This window comes from Chelonoidis abingdonii, chromosome 14, assembly GCF_003597395.2.
Source record: "Chelonoidis abingdonii isolate Lonesome George chromosome 14, CheloAbing_2.0, whole genome shotgun sequence".
Lineage (NCBI taxonomy): Eukaryota > Metazoa > Chordata > Testudines > Testudinidae > Chelonoidis > Chelonoidis abingdonii.
This window is the reverse complement of record NC_133782.1, coordinates 4,653,145-4,679,267: the sequence shown is the minus strand read 5'-3', so window position 1 is coordinate 4,679,267 and position 26,123 is coordinate 4,653,145. Positions and strand designations below refer to the sequence as shown.

General features: G+C 51.3%; 1 protein-coding gene across 5 annotated transcripts in view; it reads left to right on the top strand.

Annotated features, from left to right (window-relative positions):
• Positions 1-624: 624 nt before the first annotated feature.
• Positions 625-26,123, top strand: part of UCKL1 (uridine-cytidine kinase 1 like 1) — a 43,103-nt gene continuing 17,604 nt past the window's right edge. For 2 of the 5 annotated variants that reach the window (XM_032766476.2, XM_032766479.2), the window contains exons 1-8: positions 666-740; positions 8,600-8,694; positions 16,524-16,717; positions 18,145-18,251; positions 18,999-19,169; positions 20,376-20,447; positions 23,618-23,807; positions 24,402-24,463. In XM_032766476.2, the coding sequence (XP_032622367.1) occupies positions 8,627-8,694; positions 16,524-16,717; positions 18,145-18,251; positions 18,999-19,169; positions 20,376-20,447; positions 23,618-23,807; positions 24,402-24,463 (864 nt within the window). In that variant the 5' untranslated portion in view covers positions 666-740; positions 8,600-8,626. Of the gene's footprint in view, positions 741-8,599; positions 8,695-15,756; positions 15,928-16,523; positions 16,718-18,144; positions 18,252-18,998; positions 19,170-20,375; positions 20,448-23,617; positions 23,808-24,401; positions 24,464-26,123 lie in introns of those variants that run through there. The other 3 variants (XM_032766475.2, XM_032766473.2, XM_032766474.2) reach the window with 3 other exon arrangements.

Genomic DNA, 26,123 nt, shown 5'->3' with positions numbered 1-26,123 from the left:
GCACTCACACTACCCGGGTCCTGGCCACTGGTCCGGAGGCTCTGCATTTTAATTTAATTTTAAATGAAGCTTCTTAAACATTTTAAAAACCTTATTTACTTTACATACAACAATGGTTTATATATTATAGACTTATAGAAAGAGACCTTCTAAAAACGTTAGAATGTATGACTGGCACATGAAACCTTCAATTAGAGTGAATAAATGAAGACTCAGCACAGCACTGCTGAAAGGTCACCGACCCCACTGAATTATTTTGCAGGCCTGGTGTCCTCTACCGCTAATATTTTGCAGGCGGATCACTCTGGCATTTGCGGCTTGCTACTGCACACGATGGTCCTTTGCAAGCTCTTTTTATATTTAAACCCACCACAGGGCTTTGCGTGGCCAACAGCATCAATCTCCTTGTTCTGCACCCCGTGACGTCCAACCCACCCTTTCAGTTTCCTTTCCTTGAACGGTCGTTAAATTTCCTCCCCGGTAACACTCCCAAAAAACTACAACTCCCATGATGCAAAGGGCTCCGACCAGTTGTAGTCCACCCATGGATTCCTCACCTTTGGGAGCAGCGCCTTCTCTCCCGCCTGTGAACTACAACTCCCATGAAGCCCCGGGGCTCAGAGCGCGTCCCTCCCCAGCCCCTCTCCCAACAGCTGATCGAGAAGCGCGATGGCTGCAGCCGCTGGTGATGGTGGGGGAGAGGCAGTGCATGAGGAGAGAGGCGCGCCGGGAGATGGCAGGTAACGGGGTGCACTGGGGAGCCAGGGGCTGGCCCTGGCGGATCTTTGGGGTGCAGGAGGTGGGTGTTTCTATGGCTTGTTTGTTTCGGGGGCGGTTGCCAGGGCAAGCGTGGTAGGACTGGTCCACAGGCAAGGCAGGACAGGCTCCCCTGAGCTCTCCAAGGGGGTGGCGTCAAGATGCATCCACTTTGCCCCTGCAGTTTGCTGTGGTGGCGACTTTCTGAGGAGCCCTGGAGCGCAGTGGTTTTGTCTCTTCTGCATGAGCATTAACCATCTCCACGGCACTCCCAAGGGGCAGGATTTGCACTAGGGTGCTTGGCCAAACTTTCCCTTCCTTCTCTGTCTTGCAAGGTGCTGTGCACCTGATAGGCACCCTCTTCCCCAGAGCTAACTGCATTCCAGTGGGACAGTATGGAGTAGGGTGACCAGATGTCCCGATTTTGGGATCTTTTTCTTGTATAGGCTCCTATTACACCCCCACCCCCGTCCTGATTTTTCCCATTTGCTGTCTGGTCACCCTAGTATGGCGAGCATTTGGAAAGTGCACTGGAATACTTCAGGGTGAAAACTGTTTGTGTTTCCACTGCCCTGTACTGGCCTAATCAGACCTGCTCAGCTGCCTGGTGTCATAGGCCCTATGTTGCTAGCAGAGATGCTTCTTAGACTCAGGTATCTGGGGCTAGTACAGGAGCTCTGAGTTCAAACCCAGCTCTCTGCATGAAGCTCCAAATGACCAGTGATAATGGTGGAGTCCTCAGCGGGCTTCATGCTTTGCACAGCGGTCACCCTTCAGAACTGTACAGTTTTACATTGTAATGATAGTATGATATGCCTTGCACTCATTAGAGAATAGTGTGGTACCCTTAATTACTTGCAAATCTCAACTGTAAATATTTAGGGGTGACCAGTGTAAGCATCACAAACTGCTCTTGCAAGGGTTATAAAATCTGCAGTTTGTTCTTCTGGGGTGAAATTCCAGCCCTCCTGGAGTCAATGGCAAAATGGCCATTGACTTCAGAGAGGTCAGGATTTCACCTGATGTTTATAAACACAACTGGAACCTTTCTGCACTTGTGAAATCTTTATCTGTTGCTATCTTTAAAACTGTGAAAACGATCTCTGGGTTGAACTCTTTCGGTGAGGAAAGATTCTAAGTGGGCGTTAGTTTCACACACCTCAACCTTAGCAAAGGGTTCTAGTCTGCATACACAAAACCAAGGAATTAGTCACTTTCTTTCTTGTTGCTTTATAAAATGGTCAACAGATTAAACTGCAGTGAGGATTAGCTTTCTGGAAAATATTAAAGTTTAGCTGTTTGAAAATCTGTGCGCACACCTCTTCCAAATATCATGCACTGCAAAAATGTCTTAAAATTTGCCATCTTGGAAAAGACATATGTATATTTTTTCCCTACTGACCTCACAGAAAAATGGGTGGATGGATAGTCCTCACATTTTCTTTATTGAGGAAAAAAAAAAAAACAACTTGCCCTGAGACCATGCATGGAATATACCAGCTCTAGAGGTGAAGTGTTCAGAACTCTGTGATGAGTGTCTACAAAGGCTATTAATAATAAATACTGCAAATTAATGCTTACTACAATGCCGGGCACCTGTGACAGCACAGTCTAGTGGTTGGAGCAAATCCCTGGGAGTCCAGAGTTCCCATGTGTTCTGCTCCAAATTAATCAGACACATGATGTGTGACTGTGGGCAAGTCACTAAGGTCAAACTTTTCAAACTCGGGTGCTTAGGATTTTTCAGAGACGCTGAACGCACTGATTTCCAGTTGAGTCAGTGACAAACAGACCACTTACTTGGGGGGAAAGAGAGACTCAGGCACCTGCATTTGAAAATGCTGCCCTTAACCTTTTGGTGCCTCAGTTTCATCAACTGTAAAATGGGGCCTATGCACACAATGAGTTTACCAGGGGAAGGAAGTGCATTACTGAGTAATAGCTAGAGAAGCAGATGAGTAGCTGGGTTGTGTAACGGTGGCTGTTTTAACCAAGTGGTAGGGTATCAGCTACACTGACCTCATGGTTTCCTGTGTCCAAGCTGTCAGAAATGTAAAAATGGACAGATCATAAACAGCGGTGAGAACAGAGCATTATTTGTAAACTCCATTTAGCTTCGATAATCAAAGTTATTAACAGAGGATGAAAAAGTATGTGTGTGTAATTTCATGGGGTCTGGTTCTCCTCTGTTATATCAATGTAGGGGAATAATCAATCCATCTCACTCCATTGTAAATGTAGTGTATGTTTGTGGAGGGTCAGGCCCATAATTTTTAAGTGGATGGGGCCCCTTTAAATGATTTGCCTTATGTAAACACTCCTTTCTGTCCAGGCTTGAGCTCTCTTCTCAGCTAACTGTAGTGACTCTTCATTTTTTCCCATGGGCATGAGTGTTGCATTCAAGTTGCTTAATCATTGTGGCATGGTGTTGCCATAGAAGGAAGTGGTGGCAGTGATAATCTCTGTTGCAGTATTTAAATATTTGGACATTTGCCACTAGGGGGTGCTACTGCTATCCCCTTAAACTTGACCCTAGCTGCAGATTAAGGTGCTGCTGCTGGTTATATCCTAGAGTGGAAACTTTTTAACTCTTTGGACTCTTTTCATCCTGTGCAGCTGGTGATCTAGACTGGCTGTGCCAGTGGCTCTGCCAGTGTCAGGAGTTGGGTCCTGCCTCTCACCAGGGGAATGGGACCATATTCTTGGTGCAGGTTAGCACTGCATCATGCACCAAGTCACAGTTACGCGTCTCGCTCTGGTTGTCGTGGTGGTGGGAGGGTGCAGAACGCTACTTTCAAACTGCTCCCTCCTGTTCCTGGGCTGAAGCTGCTGATCTGATGAGCTGGAAGGGGCCAGGGAGGTCTGGGGGAAGGACCACTGTTCCCTTTCTGTTGTTCGGGAGGCTCAGCGAGGGAAGAGGCGCATCTACCCTCCCTGTCCATCCTGCACACACAGCTGCCAGGGCTCAGCTTTTTGCTAGGCTCGGCCGAGTGCTTCAGTTCTTGGTCCCCCTCATGAGAACAAGATCTGACCAGCGCATCAGCATGCCCTGTGCCAGTCCTGTGTTCCCCTGGTGGAGCTGGTTCCCCTGGCCTGTTGAACATGCTGGAGTCGGGTGGGAGTAACTTTCAAAACCGAGCTGAGAATGCCCCAGAAATACTCAAGCTCAAATCAAGCTCAGCGCAGCCCAGCGTTAAATAATAAATGATGGGGGGAAAACAGCCTCTGTCCCTGAGCTGTGTACACTGCACTGAGCAGGGCAGGACTGGTCGGCTCAGGCCTTGTCTGTCTCAAATAAATTATTTACTTTTGTCAGTTGTACTGGCTGGTATAAGCCCTGCTTTCTATTAGCCTCATGCATTGGTGTTAGGAGTTTGCAACAGTGTAACTACGACAACCTGGTTACACTGGTGCACATTTCTCTAATGTTGGGAAGGCCTTAGTCTGATGGGCACCAAGCAGCTGCATGAGAGGAGTTCGGAGGACTTACATGCTTCCTTTAGACGCTTTAATTGTTTGCTGATGTCTCTCCTCTGCACCCACCCAGGAGCAGAGGCCCCTGTGTGCAGAGAAGAAGAGGGGTGTCCCCGTCTAAGGATGAGACTTCCTTCAGGCTTTGGCCCTGGGAGCGCCAGCGGCCAGACTGTTACGCTGCAGCTGATGGGGCTGTCAGAGAGAGAGCTGGGTGTGACAAGCAGGATCAAAGGTGGTTCCTTCCTTAGTGTTAACGCAGCCCAGGAGTCTGAGCAGGCGGCAGGACAGCAGTCCGGCTGGCGGTTAGTCTCAGAGCCTTTCTCTCGCGGGCATTTCACCGGTTCTTTCTCAAGTGCCCTTTACTACTTAACACTGCGTGAAAGGAAGGCCTGGAGCAGCACTTCGCTATGGCGGGAGGGCCTCCCAGGCAGCGAGCCCATCGTGGTCAGATAGCCTCTAGCTCAGGGGCAGGGCAACAGAGACTGACGTGAGGGCCAGCCGATCGGCTGGTGTAAATCAGCCTCGCTCCACCAAGGTCAGTGGAGCTGTGTCGATTTGCACCAGCTGAGGATCTGGCCCTGACAAGTGCATAAGGACCCATGGCTCGGAGTCATGTACAGCCTAGGGGGAGGGGCTGTCCTTCAGATCCTGAATCTCTCTCTGCGCCGCCCCCTTTCTGAGTGGGAGAGCCACCACGCTGTCATGGAGGGTCAGCAGAAGAAATAAATTAGGCAGTGTTCATACAGGCCTTAGTGTGTTCTGCCCAGCCAGCAGTGTGAGCCATGCTACATTCATAGCAGGGCCCGCTATAATGGATTCACGCACATGGGCCCTGATCCTGGAGTCAGATCTAAGTGGGTGGATCCCTGCTTGGGTCGTGCATGGACACGAAGGCCCGCGTGGATCCAGTTGTAAGATTAGGGTCACAGCCACTAAAACAGGAGGAGCCCTGGTTAATTTCAGCTTTGTCCTAAAAACTAAAGGAGAAATAAATGATCAGCATTTTCCTAAATTCTGCATGAACGTGCGGGAATTAAGGCAAATTGGGAAGATGTGACACCAGTTTTTATATTTAGTGCATGTCCTATTATGACAATATCGGGGCCATTTTAATAATCAGTGTACAACACCAGACACAGGTCATCCCCCAGTCTCACGAACATCCTTCATCTGCATTTCACCTACATCCACCCAAGGGCCGTCGGGGGTGTCAGTCGTAGAACTAATAGAATATAGAAATGATGATCGGTATCTTACACTCTGTGCTCCCATCAGCCTAACCAGCTGAAAAGGGAAGTTCACAAGCATCTGAAAGGTATGCGTGCTAAAGAGGCCGAGAGATTGTTTAAAGAGGGTCAAGGAGCAAGGGGGCGAAATTAACAAGAGGACCTGTTTCAAGAACTCTTTTAAATCTACCTTCTTTGATTTTCACAACTAACTTGTTGCCAAATCTGGATGAATCAACTGGAGGAAACGTAGATGCTTCTGACGCAGGTTGCCAGCTCTGATGATTTTATTGTATTGCTATCTTTAGAGGAGGGAGGGATTCAAAGTCCCAGGTCTTGGATCTCATTCTCACTTGATTACATGAGAATCTCAGCTTGCATTTCTTTTAAAAAGTACGTTTCTAGCCCTCCTGGGCCACGTCTACACTAGAAGCACTTGGTCAGTCCAGGACTATCAGTATGCGATGCAAGCAAAGCTCTCCCAATGTGAATGCAGCTATATAGCTTGGGGTGGACAGTGCTGTTGATCATTCCTTTCAAACTCTTCTGGGATGTCAGCGAGCTCTTTGGAAGGCAATCTGTGGTACCAGAAAGTGCAGTCCTTAAATTTGAGTTGATGCTCTCCTGTTGTGTGCTGCCACTGAGCCTTTGTTCAGAGTCCGAGACGCTTTGCAGAGATGGAAAATATTGTTATTGGCATACATTTAAAACAGCCACAACACAGAATGAAGAAAGGCGATTTTGTCTGACTCTTACTAGATTAGGAGCTAGATTAGCCTGTGGAGTAGACTCAGTCAGGAGAATGAGTGACAGCCCCGTCAGTTGGACATTGAAACAAAGACAGGAAAAAGGCTCTGATGTTCACTGTAAAGAACAATGAAGCATTGGTCGGGAGGGCTCCAGCTTCTTATGTCTTTTAATGGGAAAGAATAGAAATTGCTGGGGAAAGATTTTATTTTTAAACTTCTGAAAGGGCTTTACAGACACAGGGGAGTTTAAAATAAAATTACAGAGCAGAAAAGTTCGCCACATGTTCCTTTGAAGTTCACCCGCTCTGCCGTGCAATCAATATCATTATTTGGGGGGACAGCTCAGTATAATGGCTTGAGTTAGGAACACATTGTCAGCTTTCCCTTTGAATTCCCTTCCCTGTGGTCATGTGTCGCAGTTCTACTGTTTATTTCAAGCAGGGTTTGGGGCAGTTTCTTTTTGTCTGTTTCTTTACACGTCCTCATTGGTCCAAGCGTTAGTGATTTGATAACATGTTTCGGAGTAACATTCTCTTCTGTTAATCTAGCTGTTGTGCATTGGTGCTAACGTTATGTGTGCCCCATACTAGACTAAGATCCCAGTGCCCCGAAATCCCATTCACCCACTCACGTGCGCCATCCTGTTTATTTCAGAGTTGGGCCTTTGCCTCGAGAGGCCAGTGCAACAGGCTGCTGAGTGTTTAAATATCAGAGATGGTTGGAGTTCGGCTTTCAGACACCGCAGCTTACGTTGACCAGTTGGGGTTGGGGTTCCTGAAAACCAGACCCCTGAAGTGTTGTACCTGCCTCAGCAAAGGAAACCCGCTCAGAGACGTGCATTAACTGCCTTTAAAGGTCACTCACAAAAGTTGTCTGGTCACCTCCTCCCCATGCGGTGCTGCCCAGTGCAGTAGTCTGGGAGCTGACCTGATGCTCCTAGTCCCCCACCCCTTACCAGCTCTGCTGTACCAGCCCATCTGTGGTCCTTTGCCTAGAATCCTGCCCCCTTGACCCTTCCCCTCACTCCCTGCATTCAGTTTGCCAAGTACCCTCTTCCTATACTCCGTCGCTCGTTCATGCCTAGCTGCCCGTGGGCACCTGCTGGCAGTCAGGTATATCCCCAGGTCCAGCCACGTGGCACCATGCCAAGCTCCCTGCCTTTCCCCATGTGCAGCTGCGTCCCGTGTTGTTCTCTCTGCTGGGAGGACATGTTAAGCTGGAAGAGGAGCAGCGGGTGGAAAATTGCTGCCGAAGTGGCAGGGCTGGCGGAAAGCACCTGGCAGCAGGACAGCTGAGAGTGCAGAATGCAGCATCCTTGTGCATGGGGTGAGGGGGTGTCTTGTTTGCGTGGTTACCCATGGCTGGGGGTATTGAGTTTCACAGACTTGTTTATGCTGGGGCTGGAAGCAGCTCAGGGGATATCAGGAGAGCTCCGCAGCTGCAGATCCACCTCCACCAACCCGCTCGGTCGCGAGCTCTTCAGAACTTCCCTGCTCAGAGTGAATTTGAATTTGTAGCCAAAAGCCAGGGGGCTGGAGGCTCCTGGCTCCTTCCCCTGCAGAGCTGGGGTCTGCCCCAGGAATGCCAGGACAGTATTAATACCCCGGCTCAGCTTCTGGCGATGGGCTGCTTAGGACAGAGAGAGTCTTGCTGGCTCTTGTTTGGGTATTCGGCTAATATCTGCTACAACCCTAGGGGGAGACTATGGGATGGGCCTGCTAATCTGCTTGCTCTGGTCCGTTCTGAAGGACTCTGGCTCCCCCCCAGCCCCAGCTGCAGCTCCCTTTATCCCGACACTGCTACAATTGCTTGGATGGGGGAGTCGGTGAGACAGGCCTATCACTTACCCCAGCAGTGGGGCATCCTGGCTGCTCCCCGCAGCGAGCCTGGACTCTGAATGTCAGCAGCAGGTGAGCGAGCCCTGTCGGAGTGAAGGAAGGGGAAGAGGAGGTGCTGCTGCTGCTGCCTCTTTTTTTTAACAAAATCCGTGCTATTAATATCAGGTAATGAACATAATCTCTAGGATAAGCGATCCCCTTCCTAGATGCGTTGGCCGCTCCAGGACTCTGCTGCTGGCTCTTTCTCTCCTCCCTCTGTCTTCCTTGCCCAGCCCTTCGCTAACACCCCAGAACCCTAGGATTGCAAAGCAAACTATGCTGGGTGTTTGAAACCCTTCCTCCAGCCCCACAGGCTCTCTGGGGATAGGGAATAGCCCCACGCAGGACTACCCTGGTGTCATTTCTCCAGAGTGCTTCATTCACATGGCAGCCCTGTTGCAATGCTAGTGCCATGCAGGTGGCCATGTGACAGGCCAGCCAAAAAATACACACACACACACACTTTCCCTCTCTCTCTAAACTCCTGAAACTCGCCCCCCCCCTTACCCCTCACTAGACCCGGATTCTGCTGCAGCTGGGTGGAATGAGCAGCCCCCCGATGTATGCGGGTGTCGGGATATCTGGCTGCTGGGCCCTTGGGGCTGAAGGCAGGTGAGTGTCAGAGTTTGCTTGTTGTTGTTTTTTTTAAATTCCTGTTTGCCTGCGAATGAATTCTTAGCACCTCCAGACCCAAGAGCCCCATGGCTGTTTGTCAGAGGGCTGGGACATTGGAGACAGCAGCTGGGAGAGAAAGCAGCTTCACCCAGGACACAGGATGAAATCTGGGCAAAACAGCTCCTCTTGCTGCACGGTTTAGGGGTGGTGGTGGTGGTTGGGCGGGGGAGGGGGAGGAATAGCTGGGAAGAGAGTCAGGCTCAATGGTTAGGGTTAGCATATTGCACACAGGGGTGGGATCCCCTTTAACTCACTCTTTCCCTTTTCTGGCTGTTAGAGGGAAGGAGGAACTGTGATTTTTTTATTCAGAGTTGGGAGTGTTTGGGAAGTGTGTGAACTCTTTTTCCTGCTGAAAATGAAATCTGCTGCCTTTTTAGATGGCCCGACCCTCGTGTGTGGGGGGTGTCTTCTCCTTGGCCTCTCAACCTGTCTGATCCTGTCCATGATGCTAGCTGGTCCTAAAGCCAATAGATGGCACTTTGGTGCACAGAATGCTTTGGGATGGAAGGAACTGAACTTTAAAAGGGGGGCAGCCCCAGGACTACCTGAGACTAGGGGCAAAGTCTGAAGTAAAATTGGAAGCATCCATCTCCTCTCTCCCCTGAATGATGGGTAAATTGAGTGACAAAGAAAAGCTACCTTAGTTTGTGCCAATATTAATCTGCACAACTAATTCCCATTTTGCAGCACAGAGACTGGGGCTAACACATCAATCACCAACAGGAGTGCAGTCAATTTACTCTCCAGGATTAGCGGACAGCTCTCTGGGACACTGCGGAACGAATTCACTGGTGTTTCACACTGGTCAAGGAACCGGAATTATCCCTGGAGTTTGCTCTGCCCCTCCCCCGGTCAGGGCAAGTGGGATTAGGTGGGAAGGATTTAATCTGGAGTCCTTTCTGGAGGAAAGATTGTGGTTGAGAATCAGGAGGAATCTGCAGAGACGCGAGAGAATTTTGTGACGTTGGGAGTGTTGTGATGAGTGTCCAGGGCTGTGTAGCCAGAGCGTGTCTCTGTCCTTCATCTGGTCAGGTTTAATGTTAAAAGCTGAAATAATACTTCCCTGGCTTATCCAGAATCCCGTGTCTCTGAGTGGGAGAGGATGGGGCAAAGGGCAGCAAGGAAGGAGAGGAAACTTCTCTGTCTACCTGGCAGCGAATAATTATTTCACACTATTAACATCCAGCTCTTCTTATCACAGATCTCAAAGTGTTTGGTGGGGGGAGGGGTGTCGGTATCATTCTCCCATTTTACAGATGGGGACCATGAGGCACGGAGAGAGGAAGTGACTTATCCAAGGTCTCCCAGCAGGAACAGAATATTGTTGGTCTACTGAGTCCCAGTCTAGTGCGTGAGCCACTAGGCAACACTGCGCTGTACCCAGATACATTTGGGAGGCACCCAGCCTTCCTCGTATTAAACTCTCGTAGTGTTTTGGGGCTGAAATGACACTTTGTTTTTAACTGGAAATTCATTCTCCCTGTCCCACCCAATACAACATACCATGGTGGGATGTGTTGTTCCCCTGTGGTTTCTTGGACTGACTTCACTGGAAACGTGTTCCCGCACAGGGGGCATGTCCCATCAGGCTGTACCTTAGGGAGCAGCCAAGGAAGAGGAGGGGTTACTTGTCCCTGGTGTGTCTCCGCTCCCCTCCTTTGGGAATAGCAATGAGAAGGCCCAAGCTGGGGAGCTGCTGAAGTGGGAGGGTATCCCTGATGTATCAGAGCCCTTCTTTGAGGTCTAAGCTGAAGACCAACAGGGGAGACAGTAAAAGGATCATTCCTGGTCTCTTCCATTCTCCTGACCATTATGCTTCAGATATAGGCTGAAGTTCTGGCTGTGTTGAAGCCACTGGCAAAAGTCCCATTGACATGGGTGGAGCCAGGATTCCATCCCCTGGTGCTTTTGAAATGTTATGCCGAAGCCTGAGTCCTGTTGGTTTTCAACAAGACTTCAGCTCCGAGGTCACTTAGTTACTTTTCAGAACGTTACCCATAGAACCGTGGGGAGAAATCTACGACCAGGACTGATCCCCTTCATGTCGAGGAGGCGGCATTAACGTTCGGCTTTCATTGTCGTTGGTGAGCCAAGTGGGCTTCACTTTGTGGCTATTTCAAGATCTACAAGTCGGTGATCAGTTCTGGGGAGGATTACCTTGTCTTAGTTGCGGAGCAGGACCCTGTTGGGCCAGGTGCGGTACCCAGACAACAGGAGATGGCTTTAGAACTGAACGATGCTATAGTGCCTCGAAGGCTTTGAAATGCTTTCTGATGACCTGTTACACCCCACAAAGCACCTGAGCAATGCTAGAGTGCTCCCCTGAAGCCCCCGGAGCGGGCAGTCCTTTCATACGGCCTCCTCGTTGTAATTCCAACTTCCAGCAACATAAGCCAAGCAAGTGATCGTTCTGAATCAAATTATTTTAACTCTCTCCAGAAACCTCAAGGCCCAATTTCTTCTTTCTAGTACAAAATACAAATTTTCTTTTTACAAATACCTATCCATGTGGCCTTGGGCCATTAACCCAGAGCTGACAGTAGCCTCCTTGCCTAAGGGGCAGGATTGTGTGTGCTAAATGCCCATGCTTGAGGCTGTTTCATGTTACAGCCAACAGAGATCAGGGCCCCACTTAGATTATTTGGTCTTTGAGGCAGGGAACCATCATTTCTTCTGTGTTTGTACGCTGGGCTCCCATTCTGTGACTAGTGTCCTAAGCACTACTGCAAGACGAAGCATTATCATTCTGTGTGCATGCCATATGCACGTGGTGAGACTATCCCTTCTGCAAACCCCTTATAATGCAATCTTGCCTGCTTAGATTGTAAGTAAAGCTAGATTTCAGTCGTGGATATTTTTAGTAAAAGCCATGGACAGGTCACAGACAGTAAACAAATATTCACAGCCTGTGACCTGTCCATGACTTTTACTATATATCCCTAACTAAAACTTGGGCCAAGAAGCTGTGGCTGCTCTGGGGGGGAGCCCCCCGCTGGTGGGAAGGAAGGGTTGGTGGGGCTCGCAGGCTCCCTACCCAGCTCCATATGTCTGCTCCTAGGGGGAGGGACAGCCAGGAAGGCACCGCACGCTGCTCCTGCGACAAGCACCGGCTCTGCAGGTGCAGCTCCCATTGGCTGGGAACCACAGCCAATGGGAGCTGCGGGGGTGGAGCATGTGGGCAGCGCATGAAGCCCCCCTGGCTCCTCTGCCTAGGAGCTGCAGGGACATGCCTGTGGGAGCCAGGGACTGCCCCCCCGGTAAGCGGACCCGCACCCTAACCCCTTACCCCAGCCATGAGGCTCCTCCTACCCCAAACTGCTACTGCTGGCTCAGGGGCTGCCCAGCTCGGGCAGCCCCTGAGCCAGCACTAGCCACTGCAGAAGTCACAGAAAACACGCAGCCTTAATTATAAGCAGTTGGTCACTGACACGGTGAACTAAAAAAGAGATTGGAGCCAACAAAAAAAACCTGTCTAGGAACTATATATGGGAATTGCCATTACACGGGACGAACAGAAGAATTCTGGTGCACTATCAGAAAATACAGCAACAAAATACAGCAGTAAAAAAAGTTGAAGTGCAACATTAGTTTCTGTTTCATGATCTTTGTTGGACTCCAAAACAGCTGAAACAAATAAACATATGTTCACTTAATACCTGGATTATGGGATTGTGTTAAACTGCAAGGCTACTTGGAAGCAAAAATATGTAGCAAATAAGAAATGAACTCTTGGAATAGGATGAAAATTCTCTGCTGGATCCAAGAAGAGTTCTCCCAAGAGACCCTTCAAGATGATGGTTCTGCTTCTCATGAACGGAAATGTCTAAGTCATCTTTTTCCCACACATATTTTTATGCATCCCATGGCAACGGAAGTTAGAAAAGGTCCCAATGGTCCTCACTGCTGGAACGCTGCAGCTGGGTAAGCAGTGGGATTGCTGTGTGCGCACGGTACTTCACAAGCTCAAGTGCTATACAAATGTTAATCAGCACAGCATCCTGGAAGATGGGTCCAGGGTGGAGTGTGTGTTATAGATGAGGAAATGGAGGCACAAAAAAATGGAGGTTTCAACTTTCAAAGTGTAGCCTCTAATTCTGGGCATGGCTTGAACCACCTGGGGTCAGATTTTCAGAGGAGCCGAGTATGTGCAACGCCAATTGAAGTTGGTGAGAGCTGCGGGAAGTTGGCACTTCTGGGAAATCAGCCTGCTGGTGTCTCGTGTTGGACATCCAAAATTAGAAGCCACCTCTGAAAGTCTGGGCCCACTGCAGCTGACTGAGCCAAAGGCAGAGGCAAAGCAGAACTTGAGAGATCCTGGCTCCTGGCCCTACTTTATATTTGTAGTAGGGTGGCACCTCGAGATTGGAGTCAGGGACAGGGGATCCACTGTGCTGGGCTCATGTTGGTTTGAAAGAGTAGGAGCAGTTGTGGTGTTGGGAATCTGCCCCAATTGCAGGGGTCCCAAGGCAGTGAAGGGCCCCCTAAAAGCTGGATCCAATTCACCGGGTGTCAGCTGCTCCGTCTTCAGTGCTGCTCAGGCTCAAAATGGTGCCCTCCATGTGATGTGATCTCACCCACGCTATGCATGTGAGGTCACGGGCAGGGCCCCAGACCTGAGCTATGCAGGAGACGCCTACGGGACGAACACCACCACTGAGGATGAGACAAACCCTGTCCTGCCAAGCTTACTGAACCCCATCCTGCCCTGAGAGCCCTGCACTGCCCGGAGCCCAGCTGAGGTTGCCCACTCGTCTCACAATGGTATTGCTGATGCGGCTAGGAAAACAAGAGTGAGAAGGGCTCTGGTAGACAGGATCCCTGTGTTCTCCATCGGTAAAACTCGCTCAGATGCTTCACGAGCTATCAGTCCCCACCCAGAGAGCTGCGTTTGGAATGTAGATGAAACAAACATTTTTTCCTCCCCAGTAAATAACAATTGCATCTTCGTCATCTTTGCTTTTATCGAGCTGGAACATCTTTGTCTACGCAGCAGCATCCTTCTCGGATGTCAGCACCGCTCGGGGAATATAGGACGCTGTTAATTGCTGCCACAGGGTCCCCCAAGGGAGAGCAGAACAAAATATCCAGGCTATCTGGCCGTGCTTTCACGCTTTCTCTGTGCGGGAAGGAGCCCTTTGAGTTGATACAGTCCAGTGGACGTTCCCTGTCGGCTTCACCTGTTCGTGATCATGCTGTTTAATTCTCTGTCATGGACGTTGCTGTGTGATCAGATCCCTGCACCTGGATGCAACTCCACTAAAGTAAAGGAGAGGCAGGGGCTGCCCACATCCTCTGGTTAGATGTGACCTAAATAGAAGAACCAGAGGAAAGGAAAGACAGCTGTTATCTGAGGCCCAGAAAGGCTCCGTGAGTCACTCAGGATCATGCAGGGAATCCGTGATGGAGCTGGGAACTGAACCCAGATTGCTTGATTCCTGGCCCTTTGCCTGACCCACCAACCCCTCCTCCTGCTAGCTGAGAGACCAAGATTTACACCTTTTCACTATTTGTTCTGTGCAGCTGCAGCAGGTGCTTTGAACATTTAAACTTTCAGTTGTACTTTTGCTGAGGGTTTTCAGACCAAGCTTTGACCAGGTTTAAAATTGTTATAAGCAGGTTGGGGGAAAAAAGTTTAAAAAAAAAACCATAAAAACTTACCATTGAGTAGCCAAGCAATATAAAAACCCTCAAGCCAGTCCCCTGGGTGTTGGACTCAAAGGATCATGCTCTTCATGTTGGATCTGCAGCAGCTACTGCGCCTTGTCCATCAGAACCCGACTGCCACAATTGGGGCTGCAGGGCTCATGCTGTTACCGTCGGAGGAAGCAGAAGTCAGTAAAGGCGAGATGGTCCCTTTTCTGCTCCATTCAGACCCTGGGGGCTGAGGAGGGGATTAGTGTTTGCTAGGTGGGGAAGAAACCCAAAGATAGTGAGGGGGGGAAGGGCCATCAAGCCAATGGGAAAGAAACAAACTTGTCACCGCCATCACAAACAGCTCCGTATGGGCGGCGGGCGCTTGCATGCTGTGGGATTGGTGAAGGCTGAGTGGTCATCTCCTCTGCAGCCGGGCACGAGTTTCACTGGGAGATGGAGGCTGGCATGTTGTTAAATTCCAGGCCAGGTAGATGATCTCCCTAATCCCTTGGCAGGTTGCCTGCTGCTGAGCCTCTCAAGCAGGGTTTGAAAGGTTACAGCCAGAGCTGGTCAGAGACCAAAAGGGTTTGGAGTGAGTCCACAGAGGGCCAGGAGCTGCTCCAACTTCCAGGAGCCCGTTCAGCCCGCGTGACTCTGCTGCCCCTCTGAACTCACTTGGCTGCAAACACACACCTTTTCCACCGCCCCCAGCCCCTGCTGCCCATCTCGCTTCGTAAAGAGAGTACAGCATAGAAATTGGATGGCACTGAAATGATGCTGCGGGGGGAACCCCTGGAAATAAGTGGGAGAGTTCCCCCAGCGCAGTGAACATAGCAAGGGGGGATCCCCAGATTTTCTGTCCTGTGCAGAGTGATTTCCTCTGCCTGCCTTTGTGGCCTGGCTGTTTTCTCCTAGGCTTTGGCCCCTTCAGCAAATTAGCTGGGGTCAGGAGGTGGGGTGGGGGTGAGGCACTTGATGTCCAAAGCACCTCTTTGTCTCCAGTTCCTTCTGTGCCCTGCTGACAGACCTGGGTGGCCCCGTGGCAGGCTTGTCCAGCAAAGAGCGGTGGGTGGCCCCGTGGCGGGCTTGTCCTGCAAAGAGCGGTGGGTGGCCCCGTGGCGGGCTTTCCGCAGCTGGGCACACATTCCCTGCCCTGCAGAGAGAGAGAGATGAGACTCGAGGGGGCTGTTCAGGGCAGGCCAGTGGGGGGGCAGTTTGGGTAACAGAGGGGGGGAGGGAGGAGATATTGCCTGAAGAGGTGTGCGTTAAGGGGTGGGAGTGTGTGGCCTCATATAGATGCTTGTGTGTTCTCCACAGTCGTGTAAACACGTCTGGGCTGCTTCGGGCCAGGCCCGGCTAAAGAACAGAGACGTTCTTACCCTGGCACTTGAATAACACAGAATTCACTGCTTGCTGAGTGAGCTTTCGAGAGGAGACTCTCTCCATCATGGCACTTCCCAATGCTATGTGCTTTTGTAGCCCCTTCGCCCGGGAGGAGCTCAGAAGCTTTCACCAGCAAACTTCCCCCTGGATGAGGTACTAGCAGGCAAGTTTTTACACATGGGCAAACTGAGGCACGTAATGGTTGAGCGACTGGCCTGAGCTCACACAAGCAGCCTGGCACAGCCCGGAGGAGAGCCCGGGGTCTGGAGCTCCAGATCCCTCTATCCACTAGAGACTTTCCGTGAACAGCAGCTTGCTGCTGATGGCCCTAGTCAGGGCCAGAACTTGGGGCAACTTCCTGTTACCAAACGGCCTCTTTCTGAAGCCTGTCAGACCCAGGAGTGCCCTTAGGCAGTGGGTTAATGCAATGCTTTGGGCACAACCCTCCTCTGGCCTCCATCCTGCGGGGTTTGTTCCATCCCACTGGCAGTGCGAAGAACCACTGCAGAATCCACTGCAGAGATGGCACAATGGCTGGGAGAGGAGGGTTAACCTAGCTGTGTTCCTTCGCCTGGGCGAGTTCAGGAGAAGACGGTTTATTGTTAATCCCTCTGGCCTGTTTTTTTGGGTCAGTGTGTCAGTTTCAGCCCCCCTGCACGGCTCCCGAGGGGATGCCCTCACAGATTGGGGGGCCCCCGCTGCGAATGTTGCCCCAGATGACCAGGTTTCTTCTTCTTCCCATCTCCTAGCACCAGCGGAGCGGACTCCTTAGACAGACTGTACCCTGCGGTGGGTGCCGCGAGGCCGCCCCGGAAACGGACCACCAGCCAGTGCAAATCTGAGCCGCCCTTGCTGCGGACAAGCAAAAGGACGATCTACACAGCTGGGCGGCCGCCATGGTACAACGAGCATGGGACGCAGTCCAAAGAGGCCTTTGTCATCGGTAAGGCATCTGCTGGGAGCTTTCCGAGCACAGACCTGTCAGGCGTTAACATCCGGAGGGTGGCTTCAGAGGCTCTCTGCTGAGTGCTGGCGTGGGGTGTGTTCCTTCAGGTCGTACCATACCTCACAGCTGCCATAGCAGGGATCTTGGTACGTGCTTGTCATAGGGTCCTTTGCAACAGTGCATCCTTTTGAGATGGCTCCTTCCTCCCTAGCACACTTCGCTGCCACGCCAGAGACTCCAGCTTGGTTCCCAAGCTTGGGCCTCTAAGCTTCTCAAACTGGTGGGGGAGGGGAGAGGGTTGTGCCTCTGATTAGTCTGTCTTAGCGACTGCTCCGTTAGGGTCCTCATCTTTCTCCGTGGGCAGCTGGAAGCTACAATGCTCTAGGGCAGGGGTAAGCAACCTGTGGCACATGTGCCGAAGGCGGCATGTGAGCTGATTTTCAGTGGCACTCGCACTGCCTGGGTCCTGGCCACCGGTCCAGGGGGCTCTGCATTTTAATTTAATTTTAAATGAAGTTTCTTAAACATTTTAAAAACCTTATTTACTTGACATACCACAATAGTTAAGTTAGATATTATAGACTTACAGAAAGAGACCTTCTAAAAACATTAAAATGCATTACCGTCACGCGAAACCTTAAATTAGAGAATAAATGAAGACTTGGCACAGCACTTCTGCAAGGTTGACAACCCCTGATCTAGGAATTATTCTCTGGTCTGTGTTCCACAGGAGGTCAGACTAGATGATCCCAATGGTTCTGTCTGATTTTGGAATCTGTAAATATAGGACCCAAGGGAGTGGGGCGGGTCTGTAGTCCTACCAGTGACTATGGTCACAGAGTGATCCCCTGTGTATGCACCCTAGAACTTGCCCCCCCCCCCCACCGAGTCAGTTGCAGAGTGACAGACATTGATGCATTGGACGTATCTGTTCGTATTACGGTGGTGCCCAAAGATCCCACTGAGATAAGGGTCTTATGCCATTGGCTGCTGTGTACACATAGTGAGCGATGCTCCAAATAGCCAGGCCGGGGGGGGGGCGGGGGGGGGGCTATCTCTCTCTCAGCAATGTCCCCCTGTTGGCACCTCGTGCTTGTGGGAGAAGTTTATTTTTTACTGTCGTGTGTGTCCGATACCAGGACTCTCTCCAGGCTGGTTCAAATGCCAGCTCTCCTCCTAACCCGATGATTCTCGTCTGAAGGGCCTTTGCCATCCCCAGCTACTTGTAATTACAGAATCATTCATTTGGCGTCGCAGCACTTTTAATTATGCAAACGGGAAGTAACATGCTGTAGATTTCCAAAGGTTCCCTCCCGACTTGTCAAGTGCGGCCTGGCGAGATCTGCCAGCGTTCACTGAGGTTGGAAGGTCAGGCTGCCGGTATGTTTGCTTCATGTTACTCTCCCTTTTTCTCCCCGCATCAGGCTTGGGAGGAGGCAGTGCTTCTGGAAAGACCACCGTGGCCAGAATGATCATCGAAGCTTTAGATGTCCCCTGGGTGGTGCTGCTGTCCATGGACTCTTTCTACAAGGTGAGCTGCTGCCAGCTCCTTAGCCCAGGTCGAGCGTGTTTATCCCCTCTGGAGTCCTCTCCCTGTCCTGCTGAGCGGGGTGTACTTGGCAGAACAGGTCAGGGGGAGATAGGCGACTCCTTTGAGTGTGTGTCTGTGGCCTGGCTGCATCAGGAGCTGGGGAGGGGTGGGGCTGGGGCCCCCCACAGCCAGGGGCTCCTGCTTTGCACGGGGCTTCAGCTGCTCATCCTGGCTGGGCTGGAGGGGGAAAAGGACTTCCTCTTCCACAAGCCACTCCCAGGGCCAGCTCAGACCCACCTGCGGGAACCTCCCCCGGCTGCAGGATGCTCTGCACTCCCCCATTGCTCCCCAGCCATAGGGGGAGGAGTCACTGTCCAAGGAGCTGCCCCCCTCCCCCATCTGCCCAAGCCCTGTGCATCCAGACTCCAAGAAAGGGCCACCCTAACCACTGGGCCGTCCTCCCTCTTCCTTAGAAATAAAAGGGCTGGGGTCTCACCCACTGCAGCCCATATGCCAAAGCAAAGCTGCTTCTGCCTGTCGGGGTAGGAGACCCAGGGAATCCCTGGCTCTAGGGCAATTCTTCACACTTGGGCTGTCGTGCTGCTCTCTCGTGTTAGGGACGTGCATCCGCGCACTGTCCGTAGCACAGCCCGGGTGGCTCCCGGCTGAGGCATCCTGAGGCTGTTCCACTCTCTGCTTCGATGGGGTGGCAATGAATCCTGAAACACCCCCTCTTGTCTCTGGTAGGTGCTCACCAAACAGCAGCAGGAGCAGGCGGCCAGCAACGACTTCAACTTCGACCACCCCGACGCCTTCGACTTTGACTTGATCATCTCCACCCTGAAGAAACTCAAGCAAGGCAAGAGTGTAACAATCCCCATCTACGACTTCACCACCCACAGCCGGAAGAAGGAATGGGTACAAGGACACAAAGGGACTGATGGGGCCTGGGGGTCGCGGGGTGATTCGTGTGCTGGGGGTGGAGGGGCTATGCTGAGCTAGGAAGAGGGATAATGCACCTTCATCTTCAGCCTAAAAGTCCCATCAAACACCATAGACTGAAAACCCAAGATCCCTGCCTAGGGCTCACGTTGCTGTATGGAAAGTATGGTGTCTATTTCTGGTGCCTGGCTTGGTAGGGACCCAGCAGTGGCATTGTGCTCTCCCCAAATGGGCTGGCTTGGTGTGTATAAGGGAGGGAGCAATGCTGTCATCTAGTGGCTGGCAAACAGAAGATAAAGGATCTACTGCTACTGGCAGCAAAGGAAGTTCCTCACTAGCTCAAGTGATAGAATCCCATGGTTTTGGAGCCGACAGAGCAGGTCTCTAGTCCCAGCTGCCCAGGGACAGGAGCTGGTGTGCGTGAGCACTTGTCTCTCAACTCCTTACATAGGGAGAGCTGTATATTATGCAACACTGACCCCGGCCGTCGATGTGAGGAATAGCACGGAGAAGGTCTGACGAATTCGATCCAGACCTCCTTGCAGAGAGGATGATGTCTGCAGTCTTGAGGGAGGAGGGCAGAGATTTGACATGGAAAGGCTCTGAGTGGGTGAGATTTCCCAGCGCTGCTAAGGAGAAATGCAAAGACCGTCTCTTTAGTGGAAGCAGTGCGAGTCGCCCATCTCAGGACTGGAATTCATAAGCAATAATAGGAGCAGCCTCCTCTGTAATGGGCTTGTTCGTCCCCAATCATGCTGAGCTCTTTCCTTCCTTCCTTGGCTTGAAGATCAATTGAAAAGCGGCCTCACCTCTTGTCTGGAAACATGTGGGAGGCCGGCTGCTGCTCCCTTTATTTGATGCATCCTCTCTCTGGGGATAGTGTCTCTTAAGGGGCTGGACCCTCTGATATAGATCATAGGTTGATCTTTTCCATCGCAGTTTCTACTGTAAGGGGGGTGCCCTTGTCATGTCCGCTATCCCAGCAGCACTGTTCCAGCACCCACTCGTTGGGGCCCAGCAATGACCCTTAATTGACCCTGGAGTCCCAGGGCATTCAAATCCTTCCTGTCATGCTGAACTTCGTGCTCCTTTATCATCTCTCCCTCCAGTGGAGTATTTTTCTCCTCTCGTTCTCTTTCTAACTGCATTGGGTTTGACCAATTTCCTTCTGTTTCCTCCCAGAAAACTCTGTACGGCGCCAACGTGATAATCTTTGAAGGCATCATGGCTTTTGCAGACAAGGAGCTCCTGGAGGTGAGAGAGGGTCCTTCAGAAGGACGATGGGCTGCAGAGGCAAAGCCAAGAGGGTCTCACAGCTTCGTCTCGCGTCCTGGCTGGGAAAGTAGGAGCGGCAGGGGAGCATTCCGTTCTGTGCGTCTCTCCATCCACACACATAGTGTAGAGAGGAAAGGAAGGTGGAATCTTCCTCCTAATGGTCTCTGATATCTGGGGCCAGGGAGATAGATGCTTTCCGCAGATCTGTTCCTGATTGCTGTGGGAGTTTATTGTAGGATCTCAATGGGCTTCAGCTGCCAACGATTACAAAGCCAAGTTGAAGGATGTTGGGAAAAACACAGGCTAATGCTCTAACCCATCTGTAGAGATGTGGAGGCTGGTGATTTGGTACCAGGTGTAATGAGTTTAGTGGCTACAGTCTAATTCCTGGTGGCAATTGTCCACTGCACAAAAACACCACTAAGTCTGGCACAATTCTGTACTCCTAGTCTGTACATATTGCAGTCTGTTTGCTAGGACAAGCTGGTCCAGCAGCTGCAAGCTTATCTGATCCTTGCCAGGCCTGCAAGTTCCTTATTTTTTATGAGCACTAACACAAAACGTGAAACATGTAACGTGAGAGGTCAAGCTGTGTACAAACCTGAATACCTCTACCCACTTTCGTCCAGAAGCTTTGCTTTATTGCTGAATGCACTCTCGGGATCGGCTCGTCTGGAGCAATAATGACATCCAGTGGTCAGCCGGGTGAATCTCACTTGGAGTTAGGGGTGGGATTCCCAGCTCACAAAGCCACATTTGCACTAGCTTTCATCAAGCCAGCGTGCTACAGCCCGCGGAGCTGGGGTCAAACAGGCAGCAGAGAGTGGCGGGTCAGGCGGGTTTACGCCTAGTCCATGCCGCTACTCACTGCCGTGGTTACAGTACTATTTTTAGTGTGCTAGCTCATGGGAGGTAGCAGGAACCCGTCTGCGGGAGCTGGAAATCGCACTCCTATCTCCAAGTGTAGCTGTAGCCGCAGAGGAGCATAGACCCTTCTTGCTTTTCCTACTTAAAGGCAGTGCTGTGACTTTGAGCAGCCATGGGCCACCTGCTGTGTTTGGCCCACTTCCGGCATTAGCCAGCCAATGCCCAGGAGTTACATTCTGGCGCATCCTAATAAGTCCCTGCCATTGCCACTACCACTCTCATCTCCTCCCCAGCCTTTAGCTTGGGAAATAGCACCTGCCAAAAGAGTGGGATCTACTAGTACAAGTGAGTATTAGAAGAATGGGTCTCGCGGGCATGAGAATAGATGTGTGAATTGCACCTGGCTGATTAAGGCTGTGTTGGATCCCGTGCAACAGATCAGACCGAAGGCCCATAAAGCCTGATGTCCTTTCTCTGGAATTGGCCAATCTCTGACTCTTTGCAGGACAGTGAAGGAGCCCTAGTGAGCCCCGCAATGCTATGTACAGAGGAGACAGGGGGGGCACTCGGAGGCTATGCTGAGAGGATCCAATAAGAACCTGGATAGACAGAATTCCTTCCTGACCCATGACGAGCAGTGCGTGCCTGAAGTTTAACTTGGATTACCCCTTCCCCCACCTTACTGATCCTGATGTTGGGCACAAGTTTATCCAGCCCTTTAAAAAGAGAATCAGCTGCTATATTGGACTCTCTGACCTCTTGTGGCAGTGAGTTCCACAGGCAGACTATGGACTGGGCCTTTGCCTGGAGAATGAAAAGTTGGCCCATCCTGACTGGGCTCCCGGCTCGGGAACTACAGCGTCTCAGTTGACTTGGATTTCTAGTTGCTTCATGGGTGTCTCTGAAGGTGCGTGGGTGGGAGGGCTATATTCAAATTTCACAATATAGAGGCTGTCACCCATTCATTCCATTAGGTTAGGGATAGATTTAGGCTTGGAAGAATTAGATTTTTTTATCATTAAACATTGATTTTACACACACACACACACACCAGGGATCATTGAAATTTACAGCTAGACAAAGTGTGAAAAATGCTTCCTGAGAACTGACAAGAGTTGGATTTAAGGATATTTACCTTGTATATATTGACATGTGATGTTGACAGTTCATGTTTAATAGTTATAAAGCTTTAACTTGTTGAATCTCAACATCTGCTGTCATTAAATAAGTAGTCTGACCCCTCCATATGTTCCCGCAACTGTGAAAATTTAAATAGATAAAAATAAAGCTTAAAAATAAACATCAATAGTACCCAGGAAAATTATACCCAAAAAATCAACTTCTACCATGCCTAAGTATATTTAATATTAATTGGGCAGGTGAAACTATTACACAGAGTCTTCCAAGATATTTTCCTTAGTGTGCAAGCAAATGTTCAGCCTTGGGAAGACGTATCTTGTGGTGTTGGTTTTTTGTTAGGCACAGTTCTGCATCGAGGAAGTGGTCCTTGGGGAGGAAGTTGTGCAAGCAGCAGTTTGAGATCAGTTCTTGAGGTGGAGTTGCTCCCTGCATGCTGGCTGACCACCTCTGTTCCAGGACTGGTCTATATGTATAAGTTACACATATACTCAGATGCCACATTTTTGATACCAGTGGGAAGCTGAGCTGCAAGGCCCTGACATCTGCTGTTGCTCAGCAGAGGGCTGCACTGGTGTCAAAAGAAGGGTGACAATAGGTATAAAATTTCCCTCCCCCATTGATGGGTCTTTGAACCAAACTTCTCGTGCCTGTACCCATTACTAGCTCTGGCTGCATGGGCCCTGTTTCAGTGGCAGACCCTCGCTACCAGGTAAATTACAATCTCCCGCTAGAAGAGGAGATTGTGATGGATTCCCTTCTGCCGGGTGAGGCCGGAGGTGGGAGGACTGTTCCTCTGTCATGATGATGCAGGGTGTGCAGCAGGACTCCAAGCACTACCCTGACATATCTTAATTCCCCTGCTGTGATTTCCAGGGCTGCTTGGATCCCGATGACATCCCAGTGGGTGATTTTCAGCTCCCTTCAAGGGGCTTGAACCTGTCCCTCAGCTCTGTGACAGCAACGGGGGGATCGGGGATCTGCTAACAGCAGAGGGAGAGCACCCCTTCCTCTCGCTGGTTTGACTGGGCAGGTCTCCACCCATGGCTTCCCCTCCCTGATAACCCCTCCAGGCAGCGCAGCGGGAGGGGTCCGGCATGAGTGATGCTTCACCCCCACTGTGTGCGCATTCTGCCTCCTTTCAGCTTCTCGACATGAAGATATTTGTCGACACGGACTCGGACATCCGGCTGGTGCGCCGCCTGCGCAGGGACATCGGCGAGCGTGGCCGGGACATCGAGGGGGTCATCAAGCAGTACAATAAGTTTGTCAAACCCGCCTTCGACCAGTATATCCAGCCCACCATGCGGCTGGCCGACATCGTCGTGCCCCGAGGTACCCAGCACGGCTCGCTTCCCGCCAGCCTCTTTCCTCGTTCGTTACGTTGGCTCACTGAGAAATCCTGTGGCTTGTTGTCCCTTAGCAGAGCAGTATGAACGCCAGCTCCTGCACCTCTTCCCTCTACCTCTGGCTATTCCCTTCTGCGCTCCAGCTGGCATCAATGCCAACTGCACGCTGCCCAGCAGCAACAGCTAGGGCACTGAATGACCCTGCTGCCCATCCCTAAAGCCCCTGCTCTTGATGGCTCCCAATCAAGATTAATTGGCCTGGTAACTCCCTGTGAGCGTATGTTGGCACCAGAGTGAGCTGGCTGGCTGTGCCAAAGCCTTGCCAAAGAGCTAACGGGGCTGCTGTGTGGTGGGTGGTTTTTGGTTACGTCGGTGGGTCTGCCTCAGTTCACCCTAGCTGACAGCCTGGGCCTGCCACGAGATGAACCGGCAGGGAGCAGCGTTACCGGTTTGAGTCCGGGAAGACAGGGACCCAGCATTCCTGTGTTTCAGAGTCGCAGGCAGCGGAGAGGGTGCTGCTGACGTGACGCTGAGTCCCTGTAACTCACCGTGTCTCTCTGTCGTTCTTGGCACACTGAAGGTAGCGGGAACATGGTGGCCATTGACCTGATCGTCCAGCATGTCCACAGCCAGCTGGAAGAGGTAAGAGCTGTGCTGGGAAGCTCCAGTTCAAAGCCTGGCCTTAGGGAGGTGGCAATATGGGTGCTTACTGCCTGGGTAGAGCCGGGGCAGTGGCATGGCTAGTGACACCATCCAGCACCTAGCCGGGGTATCGTTTGGCTAGGGATTTGCTGCATGTGAGAGCAGCGGAGCGATAATAGAGATTCCTGGCCTCCTAAATAAACTCCTCTCCAGCCTCCCTCTCCTCTCCGCCCCACCGCACCGGCCTTACCACTGGACAAAGCAACCCGTGTGTCCACGTGCCCACTGCTGCCGGGCCTGCCTCTGTGCAGTGGCATGCTACAAGCTGAAGGCAGAGGGCTGCAGCCTAGATGCTGGAGCTTTGCACAAGGGTGCTGGGGGCCCGCAGAGCTGCATGGCACCTCTCCCTGCGTTCTCTGGGCTGTGCCCTGCCCTGGACCTGGGCCTGGGCTCTGCACGGCATATCCCAGTGCTTCCTTCCATGCCTGCAGCCCCGGGAACCTATCTGTCCCTTACTGGGCGCTCTTGGATAATAGCAACTTCTTGCTGGGAACTGAGAGTTTGCCAGTAAGCGGAATCCACTGTACTGGCTTCCTCCCCAGTACGGTATTCCTAACCGCAGGCCTAGGAAACTCAGCAGCCGCAGGGAGTTGAGCACAAACCAGGCCCTGACCTCTCCCTCCAGTGCTTTGCTCTGGCCCTTTCTCTTCCACCAGTTCCTGCCCTCCAAGCACACGCAGCCCTTGGGTTTCCGGCTCTGAACAACTCTCAGAACAGGCCAGTTTTTCGAATCCAATTCAGATGCCCCCCATGTTGGTCAAAGCCTAACGAAAACAGCTGAGATCTGCCCCTTGGGAGCTGAGACCTTTCAGCAGCATCCAGCCCAACTACCATGATTCAACCTCAGAGCTGAGAACTAGTCTGAACCGGCTCCAGGTCGGATCCAGATTCTGATTTCCACATCCTCAGCCATCTGTAGTTTTCACAGATCTTGAATCCCTTAACTGGAGTGTAACAGCTCTGGAGGGTGGGTTCCGTCTGAGCACTCTAGGAGGTGTCAGATCAGCATATGAGGTTGTGAACCGTACTCTGAGTGCTGCCATTCAGTTTCCCTGGGAAGATTAAGGGCAGAGTGGTGATCTCAGCACCACAACACTTATGTTCTTATAGCTTTTGTGTGTGAACTCGGGGATGTGCTGGGGGCAGGGGGAAAGTCTCTTTGCACTTTGATTTAGCATTGGAATCTGTTTGATTTTCAAGATAGCTACGCTCCAGAAGGGCACAAGCGCACAGAAGTCAGATGAAGTGGAGAATATTATTCCCAAGTGCAACTGGCCTTTCTAAGCTCCCACTCGGCTACAGCCATCTTGCTGCCTGGAAGCTCAGTGTGTGAGACTGCATGCAATACCACACAGGCCAGCAAGTCCATAAAGGAGACACTGCTCCTATATGTTAGCACTTACTTAGAATGCGCCCCTCTAAAAATGTCTCCTCTCCTAGTTAAAAGGAGGTCCCTGTGGTTTGCTGCAAACGGCCCTATTTGTAGAGTTGAAATAATGGCAGGTCCAGAGGGTGTGAAATCCAGGTTTCATCTTGCTACTCAGCCATAGGAGCTGTTTTCTTGTGTAAGTATGAAATGCTGATGTCTTATCAGAAGAAG